Genomic DNA, 16,761 nt, shown 5'->3' on the forward strand with positions numbered 1-16,761 from the left:
ACGTCTGCTGGAATCCGTCGCCATGAACCATCTTTCCTCCGGGAATCACATCAAACCATCTCCAGGGCTCTCCCCATCGAACCGTAGACACAGACTTTGTTACTGCGTGATGTCCGCTGAGGGGCGATGCCTGCCACTGTTCTCGGATTAGTCCATCGAGTCGCTCTGATTGACAGGGATCACTGTGCTCTTTGACAGAGGGGGAAACTGAAGCCAGACTGGAGAAGCAGCTCAGCAGGAGTCCCAGGAACAGAGCCGGAGTGTGCCTCGGCGGCAGTGTGCTTGAGTAATATGTGTCTGATCTCCAGTGGCCTCAAGTGACTGTTCATTTGAGTGTGCGTGCACACACACACAGACAGGTAGGGGGAGATTATAAGGAAACTGGCATTTGGGGGCTGGAGAGATGGCTCAGCGGTTAAGAGCACCGACTGCTCTTCCAGAGGTCCTGAGTTCAATTCCCAGCAACCACATGGTGGCTCACAACCATCTGTAATGAGGTCTGGTGTGTCTGAAGACAGCTACAGTGTATCATACATTAAATAAATAAATAAACAAATCTTTAAAAAAAAAAAGAAAAGAAAACTGGGATTTGAACCCAGGAAGATATAAAGCCAAACTTCTTCTCCTCCTCCTTTTTCCTTCTTCCCCTTCTTCTTTTCCTTCTTCCTTCTTCTCCTTCTCCTCCTTCTCCTCCTTCTCCTTCTTCTCCTTCTCCTCTTCCTCCTTCTCCTTCTTCTCTTCTTCCTCCTCTTCTTCCTCTTCCTGTTCCTCCTCCTCCTTCTTCTCCTCCATGCCTGGCCAAGCTCACAATCTTAACCCATGTATCCAGTAGCACAAGGCTGGTTACACCCTCAGGCTTGGGTCTACCAGACTCAGTGACAGTAATTATTTCGGAGTGAACCACAGACTGACCCAAGATGTTCTCTCCAGAGGCAGAGGCCCTAATGTGCCTGTTCCTTGGTATTCTCTGCCTTCTGAACACACACTAGGCACCAGAGAGACTCTGGACAATATAGGACCCTGCCCTGGATGCTCTGTGTTCTGCTGAAGTGCTTGGGTCACGCACAGCACGTGTCTAGATCAGCCCCTAGGACACAGCAGAGGCCCTGGGGCTGGATCAAGGGAGCCAGAGAACCCATTAGCCACCCTGAAGCATTGCCCCCCAACTGTCCATCTGGAGGAAGTTGTCAACAGGGGTTACTGAGATGCTCATAGTAGGGCACCCCAAAGTTTCTACTCTAGGGGGTCCAGTCAGTGCTGACCAGGAGGCAGGAGAGGGGACTCTGTAACTGGTAAGCTTGGAATAAAGTGTATGAGGGCAGTGTGGGCTCCTCAGGTCTCCACCCTCCCCCAAAGCTGGAAAACTGGCCCCAGGTAAAGAAGAGATGATTTATAGAGCCAAGGCCACCCGGACTGTCCTGTCACCTCCCCTCTGTTCCAAGAGACCATTCTGTCCTGGTCTCTCCTCACCAAAACCACATCTCCCTCATTTTCACTTCAGGAGAGACAGAGAGGTTGTTCAGGCCTTCCGAAAGATGTGGATCATGTCCCTTCAGAGAGACCCTTCAGCAGGGTCAACCCAGAGCCTAACCTAGGAACTCTCCTGCACCAGGTACCTCTCACAGAGGACATCTTCATCCTTTGGATGCCTCCAGAAAACAGAGAGAGGATACAAGGGTTTCTGTCCGTCACCGTGGCCACCTGCTGCTCAATGTTCCCACCCCTCTATCCCCCTGTAGTGTTTGTGCCCACCCTGTGCCAAGTACATGAGCTACCTCTGCGAGGGAGGCTTTCCTGGGGGGAGACGGACTTCCCAGTTGGGAAACTGGGGCCTAAAGTTTGTCTCAAGTGGCAAGTCAGAGATCCCTCGCAAGGTGCCTGACTCCGGGTCTCACGGCTATGACGCCTTTATACGGGGCGGAAGGCTCCACGGGGCCTGTCTCGCTCGGGAATTTTCCTGCCTTCCATGTTCACTCCGAAGCTCTACACTCAGGGTCCTGGGGATGTAGAAGCTGATGTCTTTTGGGACAAAAGGATGTCCCTGAAAGAGATAAGCACAAAGCCCTTCCCGGTAGGGAACAGGCTGTTCAGAAGCTCAGAGGTGGGAAGGCTCCAGGAGACAACTGAAGAGACTGAAGGTGACAGGCGTGATTGAAGGCGGGAGGCAGGGCTGTGGTGCAGAAGGAGGGCAAGCTAGCAGCTGCTGACAGCTGAGGAGGTGAGACGGGGAGCTAATGGGCCATCAGGAAGCTCCCAGCAGAGTGAAGGCAAGTTCAAATTGTCTCTGTGTGGGACTGAGGGGTGGGGGATGGACACGCATCTGGGAGTCACCACGGCAGTCTCCCCGGGAGAGCCTGGCTGGGGACACCACCTCAGCAGCCCTCACCTCAAGTCCTCAAGAGGAAGTTCCCCCAGAATCCATCCTCTTTCACACCCTAGGCCAGCATCTCAGGCCATATGGACACTTCCCCAATGTCTCAAACTCAGTAACTCAGAGCTGAGGGGACCTGAGGCAGACAAAGTCTGACCCAACGGTGACCTGCATAGATTAGAGGTGAGTGATTCGGAAAAAGGGTACGATGGGGCTCCAGAAATACTCTATGGGCCATTGCCAGGACCTCAGGGTGAGTTATATAGGCACCACAATGTCCCTCACAGAACTATCAAAGCAGTGTGCCTAGGGTCAGCCACATGTCTGTCCAGCCTCGGGGCAGCCTATTCAGAGAACCTGGGAGGCCCAGCCTCTCAGAGAAGCCCAATCTGTATGGCATTACTGGGGACTTGGGGGTGGCAGTCTACAAAGCAAACTCCTTCCTCCTCCTCTTGCCTGGGGATTCTGGACACCGCATCACCAGCCTTTCCCTCTTTGGGCTTAAGATTTTTCCATCGGAGTTACTGGTTTTTAATGGCGCCACGCCACTCTAAGTTCGGCAGGGCTTCCTGCTCTCTGAGACTACTGTCCCGGTTGATCCTTCTTGCTGGAGGCTAAAGCAAGAGGCTTTAAAATCCTGGGTTCTAAGACAGTGGAGGAAGGGGGAGGAGGCTAGGGCAAAGGCCAGAGAAGGGGGAGAAGGGAGGTCACAGTAGGCATAGAGGGTCATGCCTGAGAGCAATGGCGCCAGTCTCTCTCGCTTCTCCTTTTGGAAAAGGATAAATCAGAGAGAGAGCGAGCCTGAGTGGAGACCCTGGAGCAGCTCCTCCCCTTCCCACTCTGGTGCTGGGACCCCTGTTTCTGTGTCCTCCTCCTGCTCTGGAAGCAACAGCTCCAAACCAAACTTTCTGGGAATCTGACCCCCTGCCTGGCTGCCCATTCAGCTGTCGCCAACCGCCGCTGGGCAGGGGGTCTCCGAAGACAGGCAGCGGGGCGCCCGGGAGATGAGAACCCTGAAAAGCAGGGTCGCTAAGCAAAAGCTGGAAGCTATAGAGAAAGAGGGACTCTGGTCCAGGGGCGGGGCAGGGGGACCCGAACCGCGGGCGGCTCACCTGCAGGACACGGTGATCTCCACCTTGGTAGCCGGGATGCTGCCCGCCAAGGAGTCGAACTCGCTGAGCGACGCCATGTCCTCGGGCTGATCCATCGCCCACCGTTCCCCCCACCCCACCCCAAATTAGTCAATATTCCTGCGCGATTCACGCCTCCTCCGAAGCGGCTGCAGCCCTGGGCTGGGCGGCCAGGGGAGGAGAGGAGCGCGAAGAGGGGGCGTGGGAAGTGCGAGCGGGAAGGGGGCGGAGAGCGGGGGCCGCGGAGAAACGGGGCGCGGGAGCTGCTGCGGGGAGGTGGGGGCCGCGGCGAGGGAACCGGGGCGCAGCTGGGAGGGGTCCCAGAAGGGGCGTGGGGTCTCGGGGAGGGGGACGAGGACTGCGCCGCCTGGGGCTTGGGGCGCAGCGCCACGTCTTCTGCTAGGGCTCCGGCTCCGGGGTGCCTGGACTGCGGGAAAATCAAATGTGCCCGGAGTCCCCGCCGCCTCCCGCCAGGCGCGCGCTGCGTGCGGGGTCCGCGGGCGCCGGAGGGGCCGCCCGCAGGGGCCGGGGCGGGGCCGGGGCGGGGTCTGCGCGGGGCGAGTGTAGGAGCGATGTGTGAGTGTGTGAGTGTGCGCGCGTGTATGTGTGTGTGCACGCGCGTGGCGGGCGTGGGGACGCGGCTCCGGATGACGGGGACAGGGCTAGCGACAGCCAGAGAAGGTCCCAGGGCGCACACCGCCCTTTGCGCAAGTCCCCCACCCCACTTGTTCAGTCATGGTCTGTGTGTTGGGGGAGGGCGACAGTCCAAGGGGCACCTGTTTGGGCAGCATCTAGGCGGGGTTCGGGGAAGTGGGCTCTGCTGAGTGTGCACACCGCCACCGGAGGGTCTAAGCCCAGAGCGAGCTCTCCATCTCCCTTTTGGGGAGGCGGCGACCAGCCTGGTGCCAGGAAGGTTGGTCTAGTTTCCGACGTAGGGTAGGTCAGTGGGCGCTTGCCCATCCGCCTCTGGTGTCCGCCAACCCTAGTCTTGGCTAGTCGCCCAACCTTTACCCAGCTCCGTCGTCTTCCTCCTCCTCTCGTCGTGACCATAGGGGCCGAGCCAACCCCCGGGTCTGTCTGGAAGCTTCCTCCACTAGACTGAGTGGTTGGCCTCAGCTCCCTGGGCTTTGCAACCAGTACCCCAGTATACCTGGCTCAGAGCCCTGCACTGGGAAGCGAGGGGAGGGTCAAAACATCTCTCAGGCAGTCTTTTCCCAGCCAAGCCTGAGGTCCCTGCGGGGCTCAGCCTGCCCTCTGGGCCTGGGGTTGCAGCTCCAAGCTAGCTCCTGGAGGCTGTACACGTAGTTTCCTCTCCAGCAAATCCACCCGCGGCCCCTCCTCAGCTTCAGTGTAAGCTTTGCTAAGACAAAACAGAGCTGAGCTGCAACTTCCTCAGCCACCACCACCTCCTTACACATCGTGGATGCTGGTCGCTATCAGTGGTGGCCTTCTGGCAACAGGGCATTCCGAGCAGGTGCACGCAAATGCTGTTTGAAATCAATTTTCAATACATCAGTCAGAGCCAGAGTCGAAGACAAACAGAACACCTTCCTTGGACTTGCACAAGTGATTTCTGTTTACCTACGGTCTCCACATCAGCTGGACTCAGTTCTGTCACCTGGGCAGACAGCCAGGAGGAGCACTGGATTGGGGGGGGGCAGGGGGGGCGGAGGTTGGTGGGAGCAAGAGAAGGGATGACTCACTTTTGGGTTGGGCCTGGGGCTCTCCCTGCACAGTCTCCCCTTATTTCTTTGTGGGTTTTTGTTTGTTTGGTTTTTATTGTTTTCCAATTTTCAATTGATCTCAAATTTAGAACAAAATCCAGCCTGAACCCCAAGTGAGCTGTAGTCAATATGTCTAAAAGTATCGTTCAATATGGTAATGAGACGGAATGAGCAGCAAGGAGACGTTTCCACCCAGTCCGGTCCTCTGTATGTGTTCTTAGGATGAGTACAATTTCTAACACCATATACACTATACAGAGGAATGGTCTGGAAGCATAAAGATTTGAAGTGACCTGGTGACATTTGTGATTAGGAATGTGCTTTTATTTTATTATTATTGGTTTGTTTTGTTTTTCAAGACAGGGTTTCCCTATGTAGTCCTGGCTGCTCTGGAACTTGCTCTGTAGACCAGGCTGGCCTCGAACTCACAGAGATCTGCCTGTCTCTGCCTCCATGCCGGGATCAAAGGTCTGCACCACCGCTGCCTGGCAGGGAGGTGTTTTAAAATACAATTCTAATGATCAGGCAGAGACTAGGTTACCCCTTTACCCCGGGCATGCTGTGGGCATGGGGTAGCAAGGGCAGTGCCGCTCACCAGTCACCACACCCCTCTGTCTCTGATGTCCTCTTTGGGGTGGCAGCTATAGAGAGGCAGAGAGGCTGTTCCACTGAGACTGTTGTGCTGATGACCTTGAAAAATGACAGCATTTGGAGGGGTGACTCTGGGTCTCCTTGCAGAAGAACGCAGCCTGTATTGGCTCCTCCCTCCCCAACTGGTTGTAAAGCTCTGCCGGCTGGCTCTCTTTGGCAAGAACAAACCGTATCTGGTCATTTCTTTGTCAAGTCCTAGGCTTGAATAAAAAGGAGGAGGAGGAGGAGGAGGAGGAGGAAGAGGAGGAGGAAGAGGAGGAGGAAGAGGAGGAGGAGGAGGAAGAGGAGGAGGAGGAGGAAGAAGAAGAAGAAGAAGAAGAAGAAGAAGAAGAAGAAGAAGAAGAAGAAGAAGAAGAAGAAGAAGAAGAAAAGGCAGGTGACAGTGATGCACACTTTTAATCCCAGCACTCGGGAAGCAGAGGCAGGAGGATCTCTGTGAGTTCCAGGCCAGCCTGGTCTACAAGGGAAGTTCCAAGACAGGCAGGGCTATGTAGAGAGACCATGTCTCAAAGGTAACCACGACAAAGGGCAAAAAGAATCTGTTCCTAAAAGCCCCAGGATAGGGGCTGGAGAGATGGCTCAGTGGTTAAGAGCGCTGACTGCTCTCCCAGAGGTCCTGAGTTCAAATCCCAGCAACCACGTGGTGGCTCACAACCATCTGTCATGGGCTCCGATGCCCTCCTCTGGTGTGTCTGAAGACAGCTATACAGTATACTTATATAAAATAAATAAATCTAAAAAAAGCTAGTTGGGCTTCAGGACATGTAGAACGAGCCAGCACTGAGGCCTAGAGAGCAGAGGGATCAGGGGACAAGGGGGAAGAATGGGAACCAGGAGGGGAGGTGACTGAGTGGTCACACTGAGAGTGAGGCCTTGCATGGGTGCTAGAGTCAGCTCTGAGACAGACTGGACAGAGCGTCTGAGAGATCAGGGAAAGCAGGGTGACTGGAAGGGCCACTGATCCCGCACAAGGACTGGGTCCCAGGACTCTTCTCACTCTTTCTGCCCAAACAGGGCTTCCACCAGCTTTCAGCTCCATGGCTAACATGGCTGACAGCTATATGCTCCAGAAGGACTCACCTTCTGACACTGCTAGCCTGACACACAGGGTCAGAGTGTCCCAGAGTGGGAGAAGGTCTCAGGCTGAGACACAGACTCCAGCAGGTGTACTGGGCTTAACTTTCACCCCATCAGGGAAGCTGAGCTGCATTCACCAGAAGAGGGCATCAGATCCCATTACAGATGGTTGTGAGCCACCATGTGGTTGCTGGGAATTGAACTCAGGACCTCAGGAAGGGCAGTCAGTGCTCTAACCACTGAGCTATCCCTCCAGCCCGTTGAGTTGCGTTCTTCTGGGACAACTGTAGAACATAGGCCGGGGCTGTGCCTGGCAGCCACAGATCTAGAACGTGTGTCTGGAGTGAAGCCTAAAGGTTGGTGGGGGTAGAAGATGAGGCCAGGAGGTGGGTGAGAAGACACAGTGCCAGGTTCCAGCTGCCACCAGCTTGTCCAAAAGGGAGGCACCAATGGAGGTCTGGGAGGCACAGGTCGGGCCCAGAACAAAACTCTCTGATGAGTGTCCGGAGCACGGCTTTAAAGCAAACCCATGCATTTGGGTGAATTTGTTCTCTACTGTTTTTCTTTTTTCTTTTTCTCTTTCTTTCAGAGCTGAGGACTGAACCCAGGGCCTTGTGCTTGCTGGGCAAGTGCTCTACCACTGAGGTAAATCCCCAACCCCGGATTCACTCTCTAGAATGTGTACTCTGGTCACCTGGCCACCCGTGACATCCTGACAAACCTTCTGGTGACCCATCACGTGCTACAGACTGACTCTGGGGGGGGGTGTTAGAACCCAGATCGGAAGCAACCGTGACCCCCGGCCCACCCACCACAGAAGCACCATCACCCCTCTGATTAAGAACCTCGAGCACGGACCCGGGGCCGTGCCCGGAAGAGTTGGGAATATCAGCGTCAGCACTTCTCCTTCACCGTCCAAGACTGCAGACGGCCTTCATCTGACCTGATTCGTGGTGTTAATGATGGCAGAGCAATTTTGAGAGGCGGCTCTCGGCATCTATAAGGAGGGGAAAAGCACTGAGGGCCGGGGACCAAGCTCCTTGCAGAAGAGGCAGCTGCAGTCACCCTTCTGCTCAGCCCCTCCCCTCCAGAGGCACTTTGAGTAAATGCTTGCCCTCCGATCTGCCCTGTTACAACGGGAGAAAGTTGATGTGAGTGTTGCAGCACCGGAGTGAGCAAGGGGACATTGTGTGTGTGTGTGTGTGTGTGTATGTCTTGGGTACGGGGGTACCCATGCTATATGTGAGAACATTGCTGGGTGAACACAGCCTTGGACCTGGCAGGGTGCATAGCTTACTTAAAGGCATGGGCTTCAGTTGAGCCCCTCATTTACTTGTGCTGTAAATACCCTGTACCCCTTACGTGGCAGCCTCATCCGGAGGAGAGCCAGGGGGGCAGGAGGAAACTTGAAACCTTCCTAGCAGCAGGAAAGAGGTAAGATGTGGAGTCTGACTCCATCCAGTATTAGAAATACTAGAAGGAGCGTGGCTCAGAGACCCTGTAGGTTAACCCCTTTGATTTCGGAAAAGCTTAGAGGCCAGTGATGGGTTCAAGGTCATAGGAGTCTTCCCCAGTGAGAAACCCTACTCATTACAGTGAGGCTAGACACCCCAGAGCAGTGAGGACCTGCCTCAGATAGGGTGGGGCCGAGCCATTTCCAATGGGGCCGGGAAGATGTTGGGCTCCCTGAGAAATGCCCAACCTTCCCCAGGGTGAAGCTCAGACTGTTGCTGTAACTCGGGATTCCCTTCTTTTGGGACCAGCTCCCAATTGGCTGGCCCTCCATGGCCTGCCTTTCTTTTTTCTTTTTCTTTTTCTTTTTTTTTTTTTCCCCCCCGGAGCTGAGGACCGAACCCAGGGCCTTGCGCTTTCTAGGCAAGCGCTCTACCACTGAGCTAAATCCCCAACCCCCATGGTCTGCCTTTCTTTTTGGCTTTCTCCCTTCATTCTCTCTCCAGATGATGGAGGCCTCTTGCCCTACAGTCCACACGTGTGTGTGTGTGTGTGTGTGTGTGTGTGTGTGTGTGTGTGTGTGTGTATACACTAATGCATGCAGCACAAATCACCCTCTGCCCAAGATCCCCCACCCCCATGTTATCATCCCACACTAGAACATTCCATTAACCTCTCTGGCTGCATCTCTTTGGTCACTCCAGTGACCACAGCCAGCCACACAGGCCTTCCTGGGCCTGCAGGTCACCAACTAGGCCTTTATATCCGCTCTTTTGTTTCCCTTGCTTGGAAGAGTGTTCCCGGTCTGTTTCAATGCCCCCCAGCCCTTCAAAGAGACCCTCCCCCAGAGCTCTCCCCACCACAGGAGCTTGTCACTCACCGATGCCTATCTCTGTGTTCTTTTCCTTTTGTCTGTTTTTCCACTGGGAAAGCTTTACACAGACGAGGGCTGTCTTGCTCACAGTTGATTCGGCACTGGAGGACAGTGCAGGTACCAACAGTTCACACGTGGAGGGCTCTTGTTGCATCCGAAATGCCCGCTCTCGCCTCTGGAAGCACCAAGTCCTTCAGAAAGACCCCCCAGAGCCCTCGTCCGTGCCATCTGACGAGTGCCCATCACACGCATCATTAAACATTTATTCTGCGTGTCTCAGGAAGAAAGAAGCTAGGAAACTGTGTGTCAACCATCTGGCTGACACCGTCAGGGTCTGGGGCCAGAGCCTCGCAGAAAGGAAGGAGAGGCTGTCTCCCTGCATCTTATTCACTGAGAACCCTCCATGAACACAGCATCGAGAATCACACATCTGCCGCCCACTCAGCCCTGGCCACCGTCGTCCCACTAAACAAGTCTCTGCTCCTGCACCAGTTCCTACACCCAGCCATCTCTAGGGTGGAGGGCTCAGGCGGCCATGGCAGCTCAAGAGTTTTCTTCCTAAGGAAGCTGCAGATGAATGGGCAGCGAGGAACCTGGACTGAGACTGCTTCAGCAGCTGGCTTCGTTCTAGGTCTCCCATGCTCACAGAGCTAAGAGCCCTGGGGAGGATGCAAGCCTCCGGTCTTGTAAACTGAGACCCTGGCCTCAGGCAGACTTCTTCCTGATTCTCGGAGCAATGTCCAACTTCGGTCTCACTCCAACCCAGCGTAAACATCACAACCTGTCACCTCCCTTGATTTCCCTCCCTGGCAAACTTCATCCAGTAGCGGTGTGGTGTGGGTTGCAAACCTCAGTGCTGCAGAGGTCTTAAAAGATGGCTCTGCGGATCTGGAAACTGAGGCCCATGGAGGGAAAGAAATCCCTTCAGGGCCGTTTGCCAGCGGATGGTAATTAGCAACAAAAGCTAATAAATACTCAGATTCAAATTAGAGTCTGGGTTTTTGTTGTTGTTGTTCCTTTTGAAGACAGAATCTCATGTAGCCCAGGTTGGCCTCAAATTCTCTATGCCCCTGCCTCCACCTCTAGGGCGCTGGGATTACAGCACTTGGTTTTAGATAGTTCTGAGGATCAAACTCAGTAAGCACTCTACCAGCCGAGCTATATTACCAGTCTAGGCCCACGTCGACCTTGATCTGACCATAGTCTTAGCTGGCCCCGAACCCATCCGCTACCTTCCTGCCTCAGTATGAACCATTTTACCTCAGCTCCCTCTAGATGGTTGCCTTAACTTTCACCTCATTAACACACAGATGTACCATTTCTGACCCTGCAATGAGGTCCGTGTGCTCACCCCTGGTGACAGGATCCTCGAGAGCTAGCTTGGATGCCCCAGGCCTTTTCTCTCAGGCCGTGCATGTGCATCAGACTACACCTCTTCCAGATTAGCCCAGACCCCATGATCTGACCAGTGCTTCACTTCCGATTGGTGTACATGAGGGTGGGGGCGGGGCTGGGGTCGGAAGGCTTGGTTCTTACCTGGACTCCACAGCCTGACTTTGCCCAGCCTCGACCTGGGTCCAAGTTTTCATCTTTCTCGACACCCCCCACCCCGCCCCCAACTCCCTTTATAGTGTTGGTGCTGGAAGCTAAGGCCTAGCCCATGCCAGCAAACACTCTGCCACCCAGCTACACCCCCAGCTCCTAATTCCAAATGAAAACAGCCTCCTCCCTCCCTCGTGCGGCAAGCTGGCTTGCTTTGGGGCTTGCTGAACACCCTGCTCCATGCTAAGACCCTCTCCCCTTGTCTGAGCATCTTAGAAAACAGGAGATTTGGTCTCAAGCTGAAAAGCAGACTCAGCTCCTCCCGGTCCTGCCGGCTTCCAACTAGCGAGCATGATGTCTTCTCAAGCCGAGGAGGAGCAGGGAGACACAGCCTCTCTCTCGGCCAATTCCATTCCTGGAACTCCTCCTCCTCCTCTGACTAGCTCCAAAGACCCTGGGGTGGGGGGTGGGGATAGAAGAGGGGGCTGTTGCTGCCCCACCGCCCTGGCTGTCTCTCCTAGCGGTACCTGTACAGGGCAAGCCTGGGAAGCCGCTGAGGATGAAATCCCTACTCCCCCCCCCCCCCCCCTTAAGCTCTAAATTGATTTTCATGCCATGCGACTCGTATTTGCTTGCCTGGCTGCAGAGGTAACTGAAATGTGCACAGAAGGCCAGGAGCCTGGCTTTGTGTGCAAGCCGAGGTCCCGGAGGCCCTGCCCTGGCGAGCCTGCTGGAGTCTTCAGCTGCCTGCCGAGATTTCCCTGAGTTTATTAGCTCTGCTTCCCACTCCCGGCAGCTCATCAGACACATTCTCGTTGGCCTGCCTCCTCTACCTTTGGCTAGGAATGGCTGCCCTGACCGAGGGAAATGGCTGTTCTCCGGTTCTCTGATAATTCCATCAGCCCTTAGGTGAGACTCAGGTGTCAGGCTTGTGCCACCGGCCTAGAGCAGTTGTCTTACCATCCTCTCTGCTGGGATCTCTGTTCATTAGGTTTCCCCCAGTAGGGAAAAGATAGGGTCAGGGGTATAATTCCATGGCACAGGTTTTCTTCAGTATGTTCCATGCTCTGGGTCCTATAGGTACACACACACACACACACACACACACACACACACACACACACACACACACGTGAACTTCCAGCATGACCAGCATGACAGAGGGACAAAGCAAACCAGGGAGGAAGGTTATTTTGCAGCCCTGCATTTGAGGATCCACTGGAACCAGAAGTGTAAGGCCGCCCCACCATGACCTGAGCTCACCAAGTCCCTCGTTCCTCCTGTTTCCGGAAAAGGAGCCACAAAAAGCAAAGTCTTCAGGATTGAACGTGGCTGCAAACAACGGTAAACTGTGGATTCCCCTCCCTTTGATGACTTTGCCTACGTGTATATGCTGACCCGGAATAGCCACTTTCCCTGTCAGTTAATGAGGAAGCAGAGATGTGCCCGGCCCCTCCCCCACACCGCCTCTGCCTGTATTGAGTACACCGGGCACAGCTCTTAACGGAGCCCAGCCAGACCCTTGAGGAGGGGAAAGTGGTTTCCATGAGCCTGGCACAGCGGTTCGGCCATTACATTTCTGACCCAATTAACACGCTGATCAGGGTCACGTGTGTCCTGGGCCCCAGCGGCCGGCTTCTGGGAAGGAGCCTGAGAGTACAGAGCAGGGTGGATGTCCCCACCTGCAAGGTCATCTTCCCCCTCTATGTATCAAGACGGGGACAACGGAAAAAGAGCTAAACTCAGCAAGACATCCCCAAGTCCGTCCCTCGATAGCGATAGGGGCTTTGGGCCCATTGTTCCGTCTATTCACTCACTTTACTGGGCTTTGGTCCTCAGTTTGTTCATCTAGAAATGGGTGTAATAAGGTCAGCCTCGGTTTGGGTGATAAAGACAGAAATGCACACTGGAGGGTGGCGGCGACATGTGCCTTTAATCCCAGTGCTCGGATCTCTGAGTTCAAGGCCAGTCTGGTCTGTAGAGAGTTCCAGGACAGTCAGAGATACAGAGAGATCCTGTCTCAAAACAAAGCAAAACAAAAACAAAGACAGAAATACTCAAGTTGAACTGTTTTCTCAAGCGAAGTTATTTCCTGGCTAATGTCAGTGAAGGACTCCGGATTACCACAGAAAGGATGATTTTACTGCTCGGGGAGGACTAAACAGAGAGGAGAAGCCAGCTTTTTAGGCCCAGGCCCCAGGCTCCTGCAGCCCAGACCTGGGAGTGTCTGCCTAGACTAGCTGACAGAAGGTGGAGCACCCTGGCTCTCGTAGGCTCATTCTGCTGGGCTCAAAGCTCAATTCTAGTTGGTGGCAATCTGAGCAGTCCTCGGTTTTCTTCATTCCAAGAGCAGCTGGCTTCGGCTTAGTAAAATCATGAAAGGTGTTTCTGTCTTCTGAAGCAGCCGCAAGGCTAAACTGCATTCACAGCGGCCTCTAGTGGCAGACTTCCAAAATAGCGTGCGAAATGCAAACTTGGCAGCTGGAGGAAATCTTCTCAAATTGACCTACATTCAGTCTTGAAGCTGAAACCAGAGTTCAAACCTCAGCCTGACGAACAGGGAGGCTCAATTCAAGGTGTCACGTGGCTCTCCAAGGTGACACGAAGACCTCACACTCCTGCGTTCGCACGTCTTGCCCTGTGGTTTTAGACAGGGGTCTTAAAAAGACTTATTTTAATGTGTTTGTATGAGTTCATGTGTAGGTACCGTGTGTGTGCAGGAGCCCATGCAGGCCAACAGGGAGAGTCAGACGCCCTGAGTTAACTGGAGTTACAGGCTGCTGTGAATCCCCATGTGGGTGCTGAGAGCTGAATGCTGGTCCTCTGCCCGAGAAGCAGGCACCTGCTCTTATTGCTGAGCCATCTCCCACCCAGATACAACTCTCGAATTTTTGTTTTTCCCTCTGGAAGGCAGGGACCCCGCTATGTAGGCCAGAGTGGTCTCAGGCTCGCCACCACAGGCGGGATTCCAAATCACCAGTTTGGAAGAACAAGCAGGAGTGCGAGGTCTCCATGGGACCAGCCCAGCCTTCTTGAGGCTGCTGGACCGGCCTCTTTCCGGACGCTTACCTGCATCACAGGGGCCTATTCTTTGGAACCCGGTTCTAAGGGCACGGAGTGCTTCTTGGCAGGAAGCACTCAACTCGAACACATGTTCCTGCCAATGCTTTTCCTCCTCCGCACCCTGCAAGCGTGGTGCCGGAGGGGCCACGGGGAGGCTCAGATTGGCTCGAGGATCTGGGTGGGGGGAGGAGCAGTTTGTGGGGAAAGCTATTTTGACATATTCTGGAGACGGGATCCAAAAATAAACGAAGCCGAGGACTTCCAGAGGGCTGAGTGGAAAGGGCTTTTGCTGTCACACCAGCCAAACCAGGATCTGTGACTCTGGGCGCAGCGATTTTGGCCAACGAGCCTCCGTTTCTTTTCTGATGGAGGACGTTTTATTTGATTCACTCGGCAATGTCCTCAAAGCGTTTCGAAGGTGCTGGGACACCACGGAATGAGAACAGGGCAGGGCCTTGCTGAGGTCAAAGCACAGAGGGAAGAGGCTGTGAGGGGAGGCTCCTGGGGATGGGCATAGAGAAGCAGGGGGGTAGGAGGAGTCAGGTGCAGTGGAAGGGCACTTACCTGGCAAATAGGAGGTCCTGGGTTCTCTGCCCCAACATTGGGATGGAATGAACGCGCGCGCGCGCGCGCGCACACACACACACACACACACACACACACAGACAGGAGGCTGAAGAGGCATGTCGTGTTGTGGCTTTAAGGTCTATTGGTACCAGAAGCTGGCTTTTAAAAAGTGTTTCCGGTACCAGATCCTGCTCGGAATACCTATTCTGCCGTGAGCAGTACTGTGATCCCATTGCAGAGGACCGCCGTGAGTTCAAGGCCGGCCTCTGACCCCGACGCCGATTTTTGGATGAGGGGATCGAAAGTTGAAGATCATTCCTAGCTACAGAGAGTTAAGGGCTGCCTGGGATACACGAGGACCTGTGAGGACCTGTCCCGGATAACGAGAACCCAAGGAAAGAAGTGTTTCCAGGTTGCTTCACAGGTGTCTTATGGCTGCAGAGTTCCCTCCCTTCTCTGCCACTTGTCTCACTGACCGCTCCACTTCAGGCGGGCGCTGTGGTGCTCACACAGCAGGGCCTGGTACTCAGTATAATACCTAAGGGGCACGCACAGCAGGGCTCTGTCCTCTGGTGTCCCTCTCAGCAGTCAGAGCGGTGGGGGGGGGGGGGGAGCGCTGAACTCAGCCTGGGCTTTCTCTTCTCTCCCCAGGCCTTGGAGGGGCAGACCGAGGGGTCAAGGACCTGCCTGCTTTATGCTGTTGCAAAAATTCCCTCTTCAGGTTCCTGTTAGACAAACGTGACTTCGTGTCTTGCTACCTGAAGTGTGGCACCATCTCCAGGGGCCTGAATGCTTACGCACTGTGCCTGAGCACAGACGGGCCAGCTCGCACAACTTACAGCATGGGCGCTTGGCTCTGGGCTTCTTCCGCTGATTTTACACCTAACCTCAAACCTCCTCTCCAAGTCTAGACTCTTCCCACAGAGGTTACTTCTTTCTGTCCTTTGTTGAGTCCCCCAAGCCTTTCATTATTCCTACCTAAGTCAGAAACTGGCTCCTTCTCTACCACCCAAGGTGAGAACGGGTCACCCGTACCCTACTGTCACACCAACAGTCTAATGGTCCTTACTTACCCTGACACAGCTGACAGGCTAACTCAGTGGGATCCCTGCTAACCAGGCTTCCGGGCATGGAGACAAGGTGTCTGTACCTCAGGCTTCCGAGCAGGTCCCCTCTTCTGAGGCCCTGCGCTGTGCCAGCGGGTAGCTGCCTTGGCATGTGTGTGGAGACTTTTCTAGAAGCCAGGAACAATGCCTGTGCTGCTCTCTTGCTCTGTGTATGCAGAACCATAACCTCACAGTAATGTCGGTTCTCCTACTAGCTTGGAGCCGCTGACACAGGGACCAGTGATAATTCTGGGAGGTGGCAGATGGGTGTCTTGTGCCTTGAGAGGCAGCCCCGGGACGGCTGGAGGACATATGTCACCAACAGAGTGTGCGACTCTGCATCCCAACACCATCTTCAGGGCTGGTTGGTGGGTTTTCCTTTTTCTTCGTTATTGAGAGAATATTTTGTTTCTGTGCTCAAACCCATGCACAAAAGGCCCTTACACATTAAACCAGCTACACTAACCCTGGATAAATGACAATTAGGTTGAACCTTTCCTGCACCAGTATGGCTGCTAACTTCTGTACAATGCACGGTGTTTTCATTGCCGGGAGGAACGGGAGCTTGTGGAATGGGACTTAGGTCACTTCCCAAAACGTACACAGTAACACACAACACCTTAAGAGGTTCCCAGTGTGAGGAAGTGAAGCCATGCAGGGTGCTGCCTCGGGCCCACGGCAGCGTGGGGGTGGATCTCCTCCCCCTGCAAGGGATGACTGTGTCCCTCCGTAAACCCACCTAATCAACTCAACACACACGGGGGAGGAGGAAACCTCAAAGGAGGAAGGGCTTTCACCTGCCCTGTGAGGCATTTTCCTGACGCTGATAAGGACCTGCACAGCTCACTGTGGGCGGCACCATTCCTAGGCAGGTGGGCCTGAGATTTAAGGAAGATGGCTGAGCAAGGGAGGGAAGCAAGCCAGGGAGCTGCCCCTCCCGAGGTCTCCGCTTGAGTTCTTCCTGCCCCATCTTCCCCTGATGGCAGAGTGCGATCTGGGAGTTGGAGGATGAAATGAACCCTTTCCTCCTGCACACTGCTTCTGCTCGGTGTTTGATCACAGCAGCTGAGTAACTAGAGCACACGCAGTCCACCGGCAGCTCATCCCCTCCCTCCCTTAGAGCGCCTGCCGGGAGACATCACTCGAGGCTTCCCTTGGTTCTGCTCTGCCTCGTTCCAGCATGAGCTGCTCTTGCATGGGGGAA

The 16,761-nt window shown here is 54.6% G+C and overlaps 1 protein-coding gene and 1 long non-coding RNA gene across 4 annotated transcripts in view; one reads left to right on the forward strand and one right to left on the reverse strand.

The window, feature by feature from the left end:
• Positions 1 to 4,015, reverse strand: part of Cpne5 (copine 5) — an 82,376-nt gene extending 78,361 nt beyond the window's left edge. For 2 of the 3 annotated variants that reach the window (XM_087597403.1, XM_087597402.1), the window contains exon 1: positions 3,484 to 4,015. In XM_087597403.1, coding sequence (XP_087453529.1) covers positions 3,484 to 3,578 — 95 coding nt within the window. In that variant the 5' untranslated portion in view covers positions 3,579 to 4,015. 3 annotated transcript variants of the gene reach the window in all.
• Positions 2,221 to 10,270, forward strand: LOC102547155 (uncharacterized). The gene is made up of 3 exons (XR_015645628.1): positions 2,221 to 2,554; positions 7,543 to 8,104; positions 9,338 to 10,270. It is a non-coding gene; the product is annotated as an uncharacterized LOC102547155 (long non-coding RNA).
• The last annotated feature ends 6,491 nt before the right edge of the window (positions 10,271 to 16,761 follow it).

This window comes from Rattus norvegicus, chromosome 20 (genome assembly GCF_021556685.1).
Source record: "Rattus norvegicus strain SHRSP/BbbUtx chromosome 20, alternate assembly SHRSP_T2T, whole genome shotgun sequence".
Lineage (NCBI taxonomy): Eukaryota > Metazoa > Chordata > Mammalia > Rodentia > Muridae > Rattus > Rattus norvegicus.